Source organism: Mytilus galloprovincialis, chromosome 8, assembly GCF_965363235.1.
Source record: "Mytilus galloprovincialis chromosome 8, xbMytGall1.hap1.1, whole genome shotgun sequence".
Lineage (NCBI taxonomy): Eukaryota > Metazoa > Mollusca > Bivalvia > Mytilida > Mytilidae > Mytilus > Mytilus galloprovincialis.
The window spans coordinates 40,323,850-40,338,459 of NC_134845.1; the positions used below are offsets into that span (position 1 = coordinate 40,323,850).

The 14,610-nt window shown below is 31.9% G+C and overlaps 1 protein-coding gene across 1 annotated transcript; it reads left to right on the plus strand.

Moving 5' to 3' along the window:
* The first annotated feature begins 925 nt into the window (after window positions 1–925).
* LOC143043281 (P-selectin-like) lies at window positions 926–11,555 on the plus strand. The gene is made up of 6 exons (XM_076215666.1): window positions 926–1,093; window positions 2,620–2,796; window positions 4,206–4,391; window positions 5,011–5,193; window positions 6,284–6,472; window positions 10,863–11,555. The coding sequence occupies exons 1-6, from the start codon at window positions 994–996 to the stop codon at window positions 11,171–11,173; spliced, it is 1,146 nt and encodes a 381-aa protein (XP_076071781.1). The 5' UTR covers window positions 926–993; the 3' UTR covers window positions 11,174–11,555.
* Window positions 11,556–14,610: the final 3,055 nt, after the last annotated feature.

Consider the following 14,610-nt stretch of genomic DNA (forward strand, 5'->3'; position numbering starts at 1 on the left):
AATTGTAACTTAAATTAACTCATCAATACTTCATGTCACCAGTTATAGTGCGGGATCTGTTAATTTGAATTAGTAATAAATGTATGTCACTTGAAGAAGTACAAAGTGTATATGAAAAAAGCAACACAGTTAAATTTAGAAAATATACAACTACAAAAAGCTTGATGAAAGAAATTTGCTATGTGCAGTACTTATAATTTTGTTTTGACAATGGTTTCCTAAAACAATGAAGTTATATCTCCAAAACATGAGAAAAAACTAAAACACGATATAAAATCATAAAACAAAACAAATAATATTAAAAAAAAAAATAACTCCCTCAAAACAATAAAATCTCTGAAGGTTTCCATCAAGGTTAAAAGTTCAGCAAATGGGCTTTTTCATGGATCTTGGTGAAATTTTATACACTTTTGGCACTTTAAACACAAAATAAAAATGGTAGTAACACTATTCATTTAAGGAAAAATCTATGAATACATTTGGAGATTTGTTGATGTTTAGACAATTATGAGTCAGTTTGTCTCATATATTGCTTTCTTTCAATACACATGTTCGTCTATTAAAAACAAATATTTTACAATAATAACATGTCCTTAGATTAAACAAACCAAAGTTTTTGGCAAAATGGTATAATTATCCGTGACATGGTCCCTTTCCTAAATGTTTTACTTTGATAATGCAAAAGAAACAGAGATATTTTGCATACGAAATACATCAAGCAATGTATCCGCGATTAATCAAACAAAGTGCCGTATTCATGCTCTGAATGACAACGTACGCGCTGTTCATTTAACACCTAATTAATGATCTGGATAATAGTTTATCATCTTATAATTCACTCCACTTAAACAATATTTCTGACCTGCCATACCCTGATTAAATTGATTAAATTCGTACAATGATTTAATATTCACAGACTGTCCGGATCCATCTACAGTTTACAATAACTCCGAGATAGTAAATGGTACATCATTCGCCGTCCGCAGCAGTGTCATGATGAATTGTGTTGACAATTTTACCTTGATTGGTCATGATGTTCTTGAATGTACTGAAAACGGAACATGGACAATAGACGTTTTTTACTGTTCTCCAGGTACCATTAATGTATAGTTTGCAAATAAATAGATTAGACATTAAAGGTTGTATTATATATCTCCCAGTTGATACGACAGTCCAGAGCTTGTTTTTACAATAATTCCCTTCATATAGAGTATCATCTAATGAAGCTATATAAAAAGAGTTCTAAGATATAAAGTTGAAATCTTTCATTCAAACATTTTACTGACGCCATCCCGGCTTGAATGATCGTTATGAAATTTCTGTTTAATATTTGACAATGGATTTGTTTCAATTGTCGTAACGACAACCCCGTCGTCTTTTAGCGGAATATTACCTTCTGAATTAGATTGAACACAACATTGTAGTTTTTAAAAAAATGCATTTCCACTTCGCAATTGATTTAGCCAGTTAAATGGTGTGCCCTGATTTGAGCGTCATTGGTTTATCTAATGTAGGCATGCCCGTTTGGTGAACTATTTTGGTATTATTGTTCAGGTTTGAACTGTGAAGTATTGATTATCACAAGAGGTATTGTCAAGAAAGTATAAAAAAAAATTGACAACAGTTAGAAAATATATTATATCTCTTAATCAAAAGTTTGAAAATACTTATGCAGAATTTTTATTAAAAGTGACTCTTTATATACGTTCATTTACGGTTAGCCTTTAAAAGATTTATAATGCTACCATTTAAAAGCCCGTTTTAATGATGTTAATTCAAACATTTCACCATCATTTTGTGTAATCAAAATTACATGTATGACAGATCACAGTTGTATGCAAGACCTTATAAATATCTGTGACATGGCCCCTTTACAATGAATTGATGAAAACAAAATAGAAACATATGCTTGATGAAACGACATTACCTATCCATACATGACCTCGAAGTAGACAAGTTCTAAAAACGTTCCTGTATTATGTTTAGGCCAGATATATGATTACCAAGCCTGGCATGCTCTACGTAAGCTATCATGAAGGAAAAAAATAGCAATGGAATTATATTTATCAAAGACATTACATTTCGACCAACCATTTTCCGAAAATCATTTAACATCAAATATGTACTTAAACATTACATTGCATGAGACCTAAACAACGTGAAGAGTTGTATGATCAAAGTGGACCGCAAAAGTGATAACCTTATTCATTATGAAGTCAAGTTAGGAGCCTGTAATTCAGTAGCTGTTTTTTTTGCTGTATATAATATTTGATGATGTTTTTTTGTTTTGTTTTGCATAAATCAAGCCTTTTGTTTTAAGTTCTGACACCAATCATTTTGTGGACCTTTATGCTTGCTGTTTCGTCTGAACCAAGGCTCCATGTTATGTTGAAGACCGTACCTTGACCTATCATTGTTTACTTCTTGTACATTTGGACTTTGACTTTTTCTCATTAGCACTCATACCACATCTTCTTATTTATAATAAATTTATGATGTTAGTTATCAAAATTATTTAAAGATTTTATTTTCTTGTCTGCATGCATAGTAAATTATTAATTATTAATTATTAATGTTGTACAAGTCAACATTAAACAAGTAACAGTTTGGTTTGTACAGATTGTGTCGACCCAGTAACAGTATATGATAACTCGGTAATAGAACATGGAACATCATGGGCTGTTGGTAACAACATAACAATGGCGTGTATGGACGGATTTACATTACTTGGAGACAATATTCTAAAATGTACTAACGACTCAATATGGTCAAAGGATGTGTTTTCTTGTGCTGCAGGTAAGTTTCAGGACACATAATTTAATGTCATTCGTCAAATTTATGGTCCTGTTATTGATTATTTGATGCGTACGCATGCACTTTAAAAAGACAATTAAATTAGACACAATGTCGAAAAAAGAAGTTAAAGAATGTGTTCTTACCTGGAAAATGTGTTTAAATTGACCTATAATGGTTTATTTTTATAAATTGTGACTTGGATGGAGAGATGTCTCATTGACACTCATACCACATCTTCCTATATATATTATGACATTTATTTTGACGCTTGACGATGAATGTAAAATATGAGACACTTCTCTGTCTACTCGCCCGGTCTCGCTAATTTTTGACGTGCATCCAACTCACATAAGTTTTTTTGATTACCGTGACTTCTGTCTTTCTATTCGATTTATGAGATTTCATCATCTGTAAACTACTGACGACTTAATTCAATAATTCCAAGATAAAATGATATATTATTTTTCAAAATAAAAGGCAAACTCGACAGTAGATGGTTTGTTGAAACCTTGTTTTCCTCTCGCCTGTTTGAGCAGCAAATAGTGTTCAGAATGAATGTAAACAGGTTTGAGAATCGACAACGGCTGTTATACAATAAGCTTATCAAGGATACTTGTCTCACAGTTTATTACGCCAGTTTCGCATTTTGTCTATAGAGTCCAAAAGCAAACTGTTAATCGAATGGAAAAGAAGAAGAAAAAGATCAACTTAAGGCTAGCATATCAAATAGAGGCACGATACAGGATGAGACAGCCATAAGACAGGAATGAGACAATCATGAGACAAGCATGAGACAGGCATGAGACAGGCATAAACCAGGATTATCTTTTGGATATTAATGCGTTTGTTTGCTGCCTTACCGATGTTTAAACACACATCTATTTGATTGATATAATTTATAGAAAAAAACCAGTGTGACTGTTGAGGTTTTAACAAACACTACAGAATCGTTATGTTCATAAATGTATCACAATAAATCGAAAACTGAGGTATAAATCCTCATTTATGCACGATCTAAGCAACATTTGGCACATCTTTTTATGTTGTGTTTCAATGCTTATTAAATTGACTAAAATTACAAACTCTGTTGATTTAAGATGAACGTCACTGATGTATCTCATGTAGACACACACGTCTCGAGTACTCAGTCTTAAATCATTGCACGGTTTGTTTCCTCTGATTTGTTGAAATTGCATAGTTGTTGAACTATCTGAAATAACAACTGTATACATAGAGTGATACGGATTTATGTATAAGAAAATGAGAGTTTCAATAATCGCAATAATCAGATTAAAGTCTCCTGCATTCCAGAATATTGTCATTTAAAACATACTTATTAAACCATATAATAAAAATGAAAATGTCGAATGAACTGTTTTCGTAAATACATGTAATTTTACTGTTTTTAGATTGTACAGATCCTACTCCAGCTGTTCAATATTCAGAGGTGATAAATCCATCTGGCCTGTCAACTTTCCCTGTAGATGATGAATACTCTCTCACGTGCAAAACTGGATATAGTGTCAATGGAAAGTCTGTTATGACGTGTTACACAAATTCTACTTGGTCACAACCACAGTTTTCATGCGTTCCAGGTAATAAAGTCCAGTTAAGTTAAAAATATTAAAAAAACGTTGAAATAGTTTGATATAATAGTAAAAAGTACCATGAAATAGTAAGAGAAACATTTAATTAATCCTATTCGAGAGGCAGAAAATTCAATAGATATATTTTGAAGACGTTGAATTTCAAGGGGCACTTAATATAGTTTTATTTTTTTAACTGGCTTTTCAAATGAATAAAAGTAAAACAATTATGTTATATTTTCTGCATTTTTTCCCACACAAATACGATTTTTCTACTCAGTTGTACTAAAAGGCTGCCTGGTTTATTTTTTGTCAGTATATTCTCAGACTTAAGGAATCAATGTTGAGTTTTTGTGTTCTATTGTTTGTCTGTTTGTCTTTTGTTTTGCCATGGCCTTGTCAGTTTATTTTCGATTTATGAGTTTGAATGTCATTTTGATATCTTTTGCCTCTCTTTTACTTCATCTTCATTACCGTTTTCGCTTCTCATTGCTTTTCGTTATTTCCTAAGTTTTACCGCTTGTATCGTACATTAAAAATTGATATACGCGATTCGAAAATCAATTACATACTCTTGCCTCTAATGTATGACTCAATTAAAAATGTGAATACTGCATTTCCATTCCAGGTTGTGGAGACCCAAGGAAAGATATACCACATTCAGTCATACTTAATTATACGGAGGGTAAACCTTTTGATGCAGGGATTGATTTAGTAATGGCATGTAAGACGTCAACGACACAAGTGGGCGAAGAAACAGTTGTTTGTTTAACGGATAAAACATGGAATAAAACCCTAAAATGTATTCCAGGTATTTGTCTAATGCAACTTTATTTTGAAAAATAGATTTGATATTTCAATCATCATTTCTAACGTTCAGATATTATTTAGTAATGCTAAATACGGATTTTTTGTGTTATTAAAATTTGCTGTTCCAAAATGTTAGAAATTATTATAAATTAAAGAATGTATCTTCCTCATGCAAAGCTCTGATTCCTTTTCAAGGATTTGGCTATACTTTTTTGACCTTTTGGATAATAGCTCTTCATCTTTTAGATAAGCTTTGGATTTCAAGTATTTTGGCCACGAGCATCACTGAAGAGACATGTATTGTCGAAATGCGCAGCTGGTGCAGGAAAATTGGTACCGTTAATGTTATTTGAACATTAGTATTTTAAATTCATTCGGGCTATATGTTTCAGTGCTATATCCTTGTTTATATTAAAGTGTTCATCGATGATAATATGTCGTTTTGTTGTTTGGTACCCGATATCAATCCCAAAGCTACAAGATTCACCAAGCATAAACATATCAAAACTTCATTTAAGATGCAATTCAAGACAACATTTGCATAGAATCTACGAATTTCAAAATCAGTATTGATAAACAATTGCAATGCCTACACTCCGTATTTTAAACTAAGAAATTGTCAAACTTTAATTGATAAGAGATTGTAATACCTGATATATTCATTTCATATACATGTTGGTTTTATTTTTAAATTTCTGTGTAGATTTATTTTAATTATCACATAAGGATCTTTTTTCATTCATCATTTGACAAATTTACGATGCAGTTTTCACTCACAGTTTCGATTATCTATGTGTAGTATTATTATCGTAATGAAATACTACATGTACCAGTAGTGCTTGTTTAATCCTTAGTTTGCTGTACAGTTGGTAAGGGCCTGTCGTTTTTCTTTGTATTTTTACTAATTTTGTTTATTAAAATCACAGTCTGCCTTTAACAATTACAATGTCTATACCTTTGAACAAGTTTTAAACGTAGGTTCAAACTTATTCTCAATATCATTTAGCTATATATTTATTGAGAAAAGAAAAGTAATGATCATATGTGAACTCTGAATTGTATTCATTTTAAGATAACTTCTACTTTTGTAGATTGCAGTGATCCAAGATTAGAAGTAGAGGTAGAAAATGCGACGTTAACAGGTTTTAAAACTGGTTCAACAACAGCTTACAAATCGCAATATAAGTTCAGATGTAATTTGAAATACAGAATGATTGGCAACAGTTATATAGTCTGTCTTGAAAATTCTACTTGGTCCCAACCTCAGTTTTATTGTGAACGTAAGTAATTATAAAACTCCATTTCAAACAAAAGAATGTTTCTGACAGGAAACCAATATTCGTTGAAATGTGGCCTATTTTGTAGATAAAGTAAAAATAAGATTTATTGGCAATTTGCATCATATATCAATGTAAGAACTGCGACTAGACAGAAAATATGTCTTGTTTTAATGTAAAAAGTTAAATCACAAAAACACTGAACTCAGAGGAAAATCAATTCGGAAAGGCATGGCAAAATCAAATAACAAAACGCATCAAAACGAATGGACAAGAACTGTCATATTCCTGACTTGGTACAGGCATTTTCAAATAGAAAATGGTGGATTGAACCTGGTTTTATAGCTAGCTAAACCTCTCACTTGTATGACAGTCGCACAAATTACATTATATTGTCACCGATGCGTGAACAAAACAAACAGACACAACAGGTAAAAATGTCAAAAATAGGGGTACAGCAGTCAACATTGTGTTATCATCTTAATCACTATAAAAACAGCAAATGTAACGAAGAAGCACAAAAAGGCATACATCAAATTAACATCCTCATTTTGATTATATTATACGATTTTATCTGTCTATGTAAAATGCACCCATCAAGGAAAGAGGGTTTTGAGTACTGCGCGTTTGAAATTCGCACAGGTAGACATGAAATAATTTTGTCGTTCAAAGTATGACGGGATGTATAAATACAGTGACGCAAAATAGATATAACAAAAACTGACTTAACAGTTAAAGTAATAATAATAAATAAAATAATAGTGTGGTTCAAAGTATGACGGGATACATAAGTACAGAGTCACGTCAAATGTATATCACAAAAAAAGGTGGGTTAACAGTAAAAGTAATATCAATAAATAAAATAATTTTGTCATTCAAAGTATGACAAGATACATAGGTACAGAGTCACATCATAAAATAATTTTGTCGTTCAAAGTATGATGGGATGCATAAGCACAGAGTTACGTCAAAAGGATATCTCAAAAACAGACTTAACAGTAAAAGTAATATTAATAAAGACAAATAAAAGAATAATATAACACGTTATTAAGATGATAAACAATGTCAGTACGCAAAATCTATACTTCAAGACCATCGTGTATTATTTGTGATGTTGATACGGAATATTTATCAACAAGTTTTGGGTACCTTCCGATGAACTTTTTTAGAAAAAGCTCTTGAATACCGAATAAGTTGGGAAATGTATATTCCATATGCAGGTGAAGTTGGTATATTGCTACAAAGATGGGGGAAATTGATAATTTCAAAATCAAAATCGTCTCGTTTGTCATAGATTCTGGTACTAAGATGACTGTGTATGTCAAATTCGAGGTATAAGTCTAAAAATGAGGCGGAGGAAGCCTTGTCTGTTGTCTCTTTAATTTCTAGTTCTTGTGGATATATTAATGAAACCCAATCAGAAAAGTTCGGATTGTTAATGGAAAGAACATCATCAATATATCTGAAAGTGAAATTAAATAACCTGGCTTCTTTGATCTTCTTGTTTTTGACAAGTATCTGAAGGAACTCCGATTCATATGAAAACAAGAAGAAGTCAGCAAGGAGAGGCGCGCAGTTAGTTCCCATAGGAAGGCCGACAATTTGTTGAAAAAGTCTACCACCAAACTCAACAAATATGTTGTCGATAAGAAACTCCAGCATACTGACCACTTGTTCTTTTGTGTAGCATGTTTTACCTTTTTGTTTGTCACTATTAACGAAATATGCCTTATGAAATCCCAAAGTAATAAATTTATAGCGTATGCTACCATTTTGATGATGAAAGTCATTGTGGATTATTTCTTTTAGGCGATTTTTTAATTTCACATGAGGAATGGTGGTATACAGGGTTGAAAAATCAAAAGTTTTGATAGAACTTGCATTGCAAAGACATAATTCTTAAATGTTTAACCAAATTCAATAAACATATTATGCATGTTCCGATAAAGTTTGTTGAAAATATTTTTTGTTGTAACAGAAAGCTTTTTGACTAGTTTGTCCATCCATACACTTTCTATTTCCTAGGCCGAATATAAAATCATTTAAAATCCATTACTTTGAACAAATTTTTAATTTGGCTTCTCTAGGATGTAAATATCAACGCAACAGTTCTACAAAAATCGTTTGATATCAATGTTTACTTCTTTTTCATCTTGAATAAATGGACTAAAGATTGAAGGCCATGTTTTAGATCTTTTTTTAAACATTAAACTTAAATTCACAAGTAATTTCTTTTTAGTCTATTTGTCACTTTAATATTCTTCAATCATGACATTCACGTTGTAAATTTTCTATACAAGATGGCCATTTCGACAATTTTCAGTATTTATTTCGCATCTTTGATCTGAGAGTACTCGCAGTAACTAAAAGCTAGTTCAAAGCCAATAACAACTAATTAAAAGATAATTTATTTAAAACTAAACTAAAGTGGACATTCCAACGACCATTGAAAATAAAATGTTTGCTTCATATTTGGATATTTTTATTATTTTGACAAATATTGGTAACTTCAAACTAGGATCTATGAAAAACGTGACCATTTCAGCTTTTCCATTGTCACAGTGGCGAAAGATACAAAGATGATATTCCAATTTACAAGTCGAAAACAAACTGACAAAGCCATGAAAAAAAGCGGAAAACGACAAAATCAAAAACAGTAAATAAAACACAACAAAGAAAATAAGACTAAGCCACACGAAACCACCAAAACCCGGGGCGATCTCAAAATGCTCAGGAAGGGTAAGCAGTTCTTTTTACATGTGGCACCCGTCTCGTGCTGTTCATGTTAAAAATAATCCGGTGATAAGTCTAACTTGACCTCTTGTTTCCCAACATGAAAATACCATCAGTACAATTGTTCAGCGTTTACAGATCTCAATACTTATCCTTATACACGAGCATATTCATATAAAACAGACTTAACTGCAAGAGAATATTCCTGACAAAAGAACTGCATCCTTATGTTTTTGAGGAAGAACGACTCAAATTGGCACTTGCAAGGATTACAACCAACTTCATGAAATATTTGACTGAGATATGTTTGGGTCGCAAATACATATATAAAGATAACATAAAAGTCGACTACAGTGTTCATTTGTCGATTGGGTGACTTTATTTCTGAGAGTTGATTATCATTATTAGTTGTGCTTATGACGCAGGAGATGCATGTCTCTCTCAGTTTGGATTCAATTTCATCTCTTCTTGTATATTTTTATTTCGATCTTTTTTATATTTTTTTATGGATTTGAACATCGGTTTCCTAATTGTGCTCTTCTTTGCGAAGCCCCATTTCCATTATTTCTTAATTCTAGTATAGGAATATATACTATAATTGTACATTCGATGTGTACATGCTGTATGTGTTTATAGGAATACCCATATCAGGTATGCTCAAGGTTTAAAGTTGGAAATCAGACAGATTGAAAATCATTTTTCTCAGTTGATGAACAGTTGATTTGTAGATAAAATTTATCTTATATAAAGTTGATACCGAATCAATTATTACTTGTTGGAAGTAAACAATCCCGATTTAAAAACAGGACCTTGTTGTAATTCTTGATCGACCATATAACAGCAATGGCTCATTCATTTTTTAGCAGTTTTGAGGTCATTAGAAACCTCAAATAAAAAAAATAAATAATGCATACGTTTTTTTATAACTCAATGGATAGTTTTCATTATAAAACTTATGTACATATACTTTTTTTCTGAAGAAAATTCTTTAATTTATTCATATTTAGAAGAAGTTTACTTTATTTTAATTGCTTCCTTCCAGGAAGCAATTCCCCCGACATATTTTCCGTATGCAAAGTGACCTCAGTGTGACCCATCTCGTAAAAATCCGGTGATCACAATACGCATGGATGTCCTTAAAATAAACTATTATCTGAATTTACATTTAACATGTAAATTCAGATAATAGTTTATTTTAAGGACATCCATGCGTATTGTGATGCTCAATTTCCATGCCTTTTTGTTGATTTTTGTCGATTGATGACAAACAGGTGAAAATCGTTAAACTTCGGCTTCAAAACACGAACTTTAATTACCTGCCATATTTTCACAACAACACTAACCGATTGAAAAAAAATTAACGACTATACGAAATTTACACGAAAAAAATGATAAATTTGTGCACAGAAGACTAAGTTTATGATGTTTGTATGCATTGGTTCAAGAATTGGAAGAATATTATTTTTCACCGGTCACTCGTTTCTTATGACTTTGAATAAATAAAGACGATATAACGAAATAAGTGTATTAAACTTTCTATTTACATGTAAATCAGATGAATAAGCATAGACTTCAAGGTGACACACTCTCTTATTACTCTGACGTTTCAGAAATTGTTTAATGAAACGTACTTACCAACATATTTTATGATTTATTCAAGCTTGTAAATGCCCATGCAGAAGAGTTGGTGTACCAAGATATACAGAGGTAACACCTGAAGTTGTTAACCAAATACAGGTAGAAACAAGTCTCGACCTTGCAGTGAATGAAAAAATTCTTTCAGCGTACATCCGATTGAAAACAAGTGTTCCGAATAAGAAGCAAGTTGCCAAGTCAATTGGATATGTTGGAGCTGCATTTCTTGTAGTCATACTTGGGTCCATAGTACTTTTGGATATTCCAACGCTATGGAAACATCTTAAACATTTAATCAACAGGATAAACAACTTTTACAGATATATGCGACATTGAATATAGCATAATCAATACTATCCCTTGATTACTTAATAGTACATATAAAAACAACGTATGGAACAATTGAATAACAATGTGAACTACAAATTTGTTTTGTATATAGAACATCTTTATAATAAAACAAAGGTATCAAATGTATATTGCTTTGAATGCACTCGAAAGCTATAGTAATGACAAAAGTTTTACCTATAGCAATCTGGGAATTAATTACAGATTTGATTAGACGTATAAGCAGTTAGGTTGTTAGAGAGATATTTATGATTTATATGTTATTGCATTTAGTTAAAATGTTTTCATCATTATTGGCAATGCAAATAAAATTTGGTGATACATGTTAGAGCGTCCTGACTTATGATATAACTCAAACGTATTCACGATACTCTTGTGATTGTTACAATTTTGGACAACAATGTATTGCATTTTTAATTTTAAATCAAATACTGCTTATCCTTCTGTTAAAAGTAAATCCTATAAAATCTGTAATAATATATTTTTGTCATTCATACAGAGGCGGTATTTATATAACATCTACACGAAGATATTGTTCACTGAACATTTCTAAACTTAAATATTATTTCTATTCAACTTTTGCTTAGAAAACTCTATCATCTCGCGCATTGCCCGTCTCCAACTTTCAGACAAGTTGGCATTGGAAAAGAGGCAATAGTAGATTGATACTTTCGCCAACAAAGGTCACGTATCGTTTAAGCATAACCTTCTTGAGTTCAATCAAGAATACTTCAAAGATGAATCTGTTACTTACCATTATACTCGTTCTTTTGATTCATAGCGTTTAATATTGTCATTTTTTCATCTTCTCCAATTTACTTTTGATTTTAAAACATTTTGTTATACTGTTATACTATATACCTTATTCACACGCATTTCGACTATAATTTACAAACAAAATACTAACACGTGTTGCAGTATCTTAATATTAAAGACCTAAACATGTCCAAGTACCCTTTCATATATGGAGTAATTCAATCTGGGCGTCAGAGCTAGTTACCAACTACTTGTTTTGAAGGTGATGTCAGATTAGATCAGATATATATACTTAATAAAATTCGGATCATCTGCATGTGTAAATTAATACAGAAGTCTCTTTCTTCTTGCAAAATTATTTAAAGTATACGATATTGCTCAACTCCACTAGTATAATGAGTATTACTCATTCTAAATTTCTGCCTCACATTTTGACTAACTCCCAGATAGAAATTGACAAAAACAATGTTTGACAACTATCATTTTTCAATGAAATAGATGATTTTGGTTTACCGACTGTGAACTCTCTATTTGTATGTAGTAATCTCTCAGAAGCGCTAGTATATGCAGTATAAAATGATAAACTCATCATAGATACCAGGATTGAAATTTTATATTTATGCCAGTCGCGCGTTTCTTTTACAAAAGACTCATCACTGACGCTCGAATAAAAAAATGTTAAAATGGCCAAATAAAATACGAAGTTGAAGAGCGTTGAGGACCAAAAATGCGTCCGAAGTTAATTTCTAGAATTATATTCATACAGAACGGCCAGACGAAAACATGTGTAGCCAAAGATGTATTAGGACAAACATGTTAATCCTAAGTTGATTGATATTTCCCAATGCTCGTGTTTGCTATCACCATTTCTATGATAGAGGTTGTTCCTTTAGAGGGAGCTATTGAATCAAGAGCACCTATTGGAAAAATTGAAGCCACCCCTTCAGAACAATTACAAAAGCTTTTTTGTTTTGTTGACTTTTATGAAATATCTTAGTCACAGCTGATTAGAGGTATGTTCTAATAGTTAATCCATAATCTGGCCTCTTTTCCTTAATTGTGACTTCTTTAAAAGAGATTTGTCAAAGAAAGAAGAACAAAAGATACCAGATGGGCAGTCAGACTCATAAATCGAAAATAAACTGACAACGCCATGGCTAAAAAAGAAAAAGACAAAAATAGAAATAATAGTACACACGACACAACATAGAAAACTAAAGACTGAGCAAAACGAACGCTACCAACAACTGGGGTGATCTCATGCCCTCCTGAAAGGTTAGAAGAAAAATCTCAAAAATACTGAACTCCGAGGAGAATTCAAAACGGAAAGTCTCTAATCTAATGACAAAATTAAAAGTTCAAACACATCAAGCGAATGGATCACAACTGTCATAATCCTGACTTGGATCAGGCATTTTGTTATATAGAAGACCCTGCTCCACATGTAGCACCCGTCGTGTTGATCATGTTATTGAAACCCAGTAAATAGTTTAATTCGGTAGGTCATGAAGTTGTACTTACCCTAACAACACGACGGATGTCACATCTGAAGCACGGTCTACATACCCTTCCGTGTCACATGAGATCACGAAGGGTTATGTTTTCTTAAAAAAAATTATGTATTGTTTTGCAATATTTTCGTCATTTTTTAATCCCATTGTTACGTCGATCTCATTTCGATGTTCCTTTGGTATATTCCGCCTTTTTCCTTCTGCATGGATGGACTGTCATTGCTGTTTGGACTATACACATTTTGAATAAATGTCAGTAAGGACTCTCTTAAAAGAAATTACCATGAATTTTAGTAAAGTTTTACTACAAATCATATTAAATGTAAAAAAGTAAAACATTTTTTTAGAAGATTAAAACTATCAATCGAAAACTGTGAGAAATTATAAGTGTTTGTTAATGCAGAATAGAAGTCAAAAATGATGTAATAGACATGGTATAATTTTTAAAAAGAACGTTTCTGAAATTAATCACAGTTTATGATGGGTTTCGTGTGCTTAGTCTTTAGTTTTCTACGTTGTCTCTTGTAAACTATTATTTGTCTTTTTGTCTAGAATCTTTTTTAGACATGGCGTTGTCAGTATATTTCCGATCTCTATGAGTTTGAATGTCCCTCTGGTATCTTGCGTCTGTCTGTCATACATACCCATATAGTTGTATTATATCGTCTTAGTTAACAATGACAGCTCTGTTGATAATTACGATATATACCTATATAGCAAAGAATGTAAGCTTTACAGATGTTTGAATTTGATTTAATTACTCGCATTTATCCCCCAGAACTAGAAATTAAAGAAACAACAGACACGGCTTCCGCCGCCTCATTTTTAGACCTATATCTCGAATCTGACTTACGCAGTTATCTCAGTACCAGAATCTATGACAAACGAGACGATTTTAATTTTGAAATTATAAATTCCCCCCACCTTAGTAGCAATTTACCAACTTCACGTGCATATGGAATATATATTTCCCAACTCTTTCGATATTCAAGAGCTTGCAGTTCCTACTCAGACTTTCGTCATCAGTGTCTGAGTAGAAAGTTGATGAACCAGGGGTATGTCAAAGAACGTCTCGTCCTTTTTCTAAAAGAGTTCATCGGAAGGTACCAAGACCTTGTTGATAAATATTCAACTAAATATCAACTTCACAAATAATAC

Excerpts from the sequence above, each read along its gene's own strand:
- LOC143043281 (XM_076215666.1), top strand. The coding sequence starts at position 994 with ATGATGAATTGTGTTGACAATTTTACCTTGATTGGTCATGATGTTCTT. Across the intron at positions 1,094-2,619 it reads CGTTTTTTACTGTTCTCCAG|ATTGTGTCGACCCAGTAACA; the intron begins GTACCATTAATG and ends TGGTTTGTACAG. Across the intron at positions 4,392-5,010 it reads ACAGTTTTCATGCGTTCCAG|GTTGTGGAGACCCAAGGAAA; the intron begins GTAATAAAGTCC and ends TTTCCATTCCAG.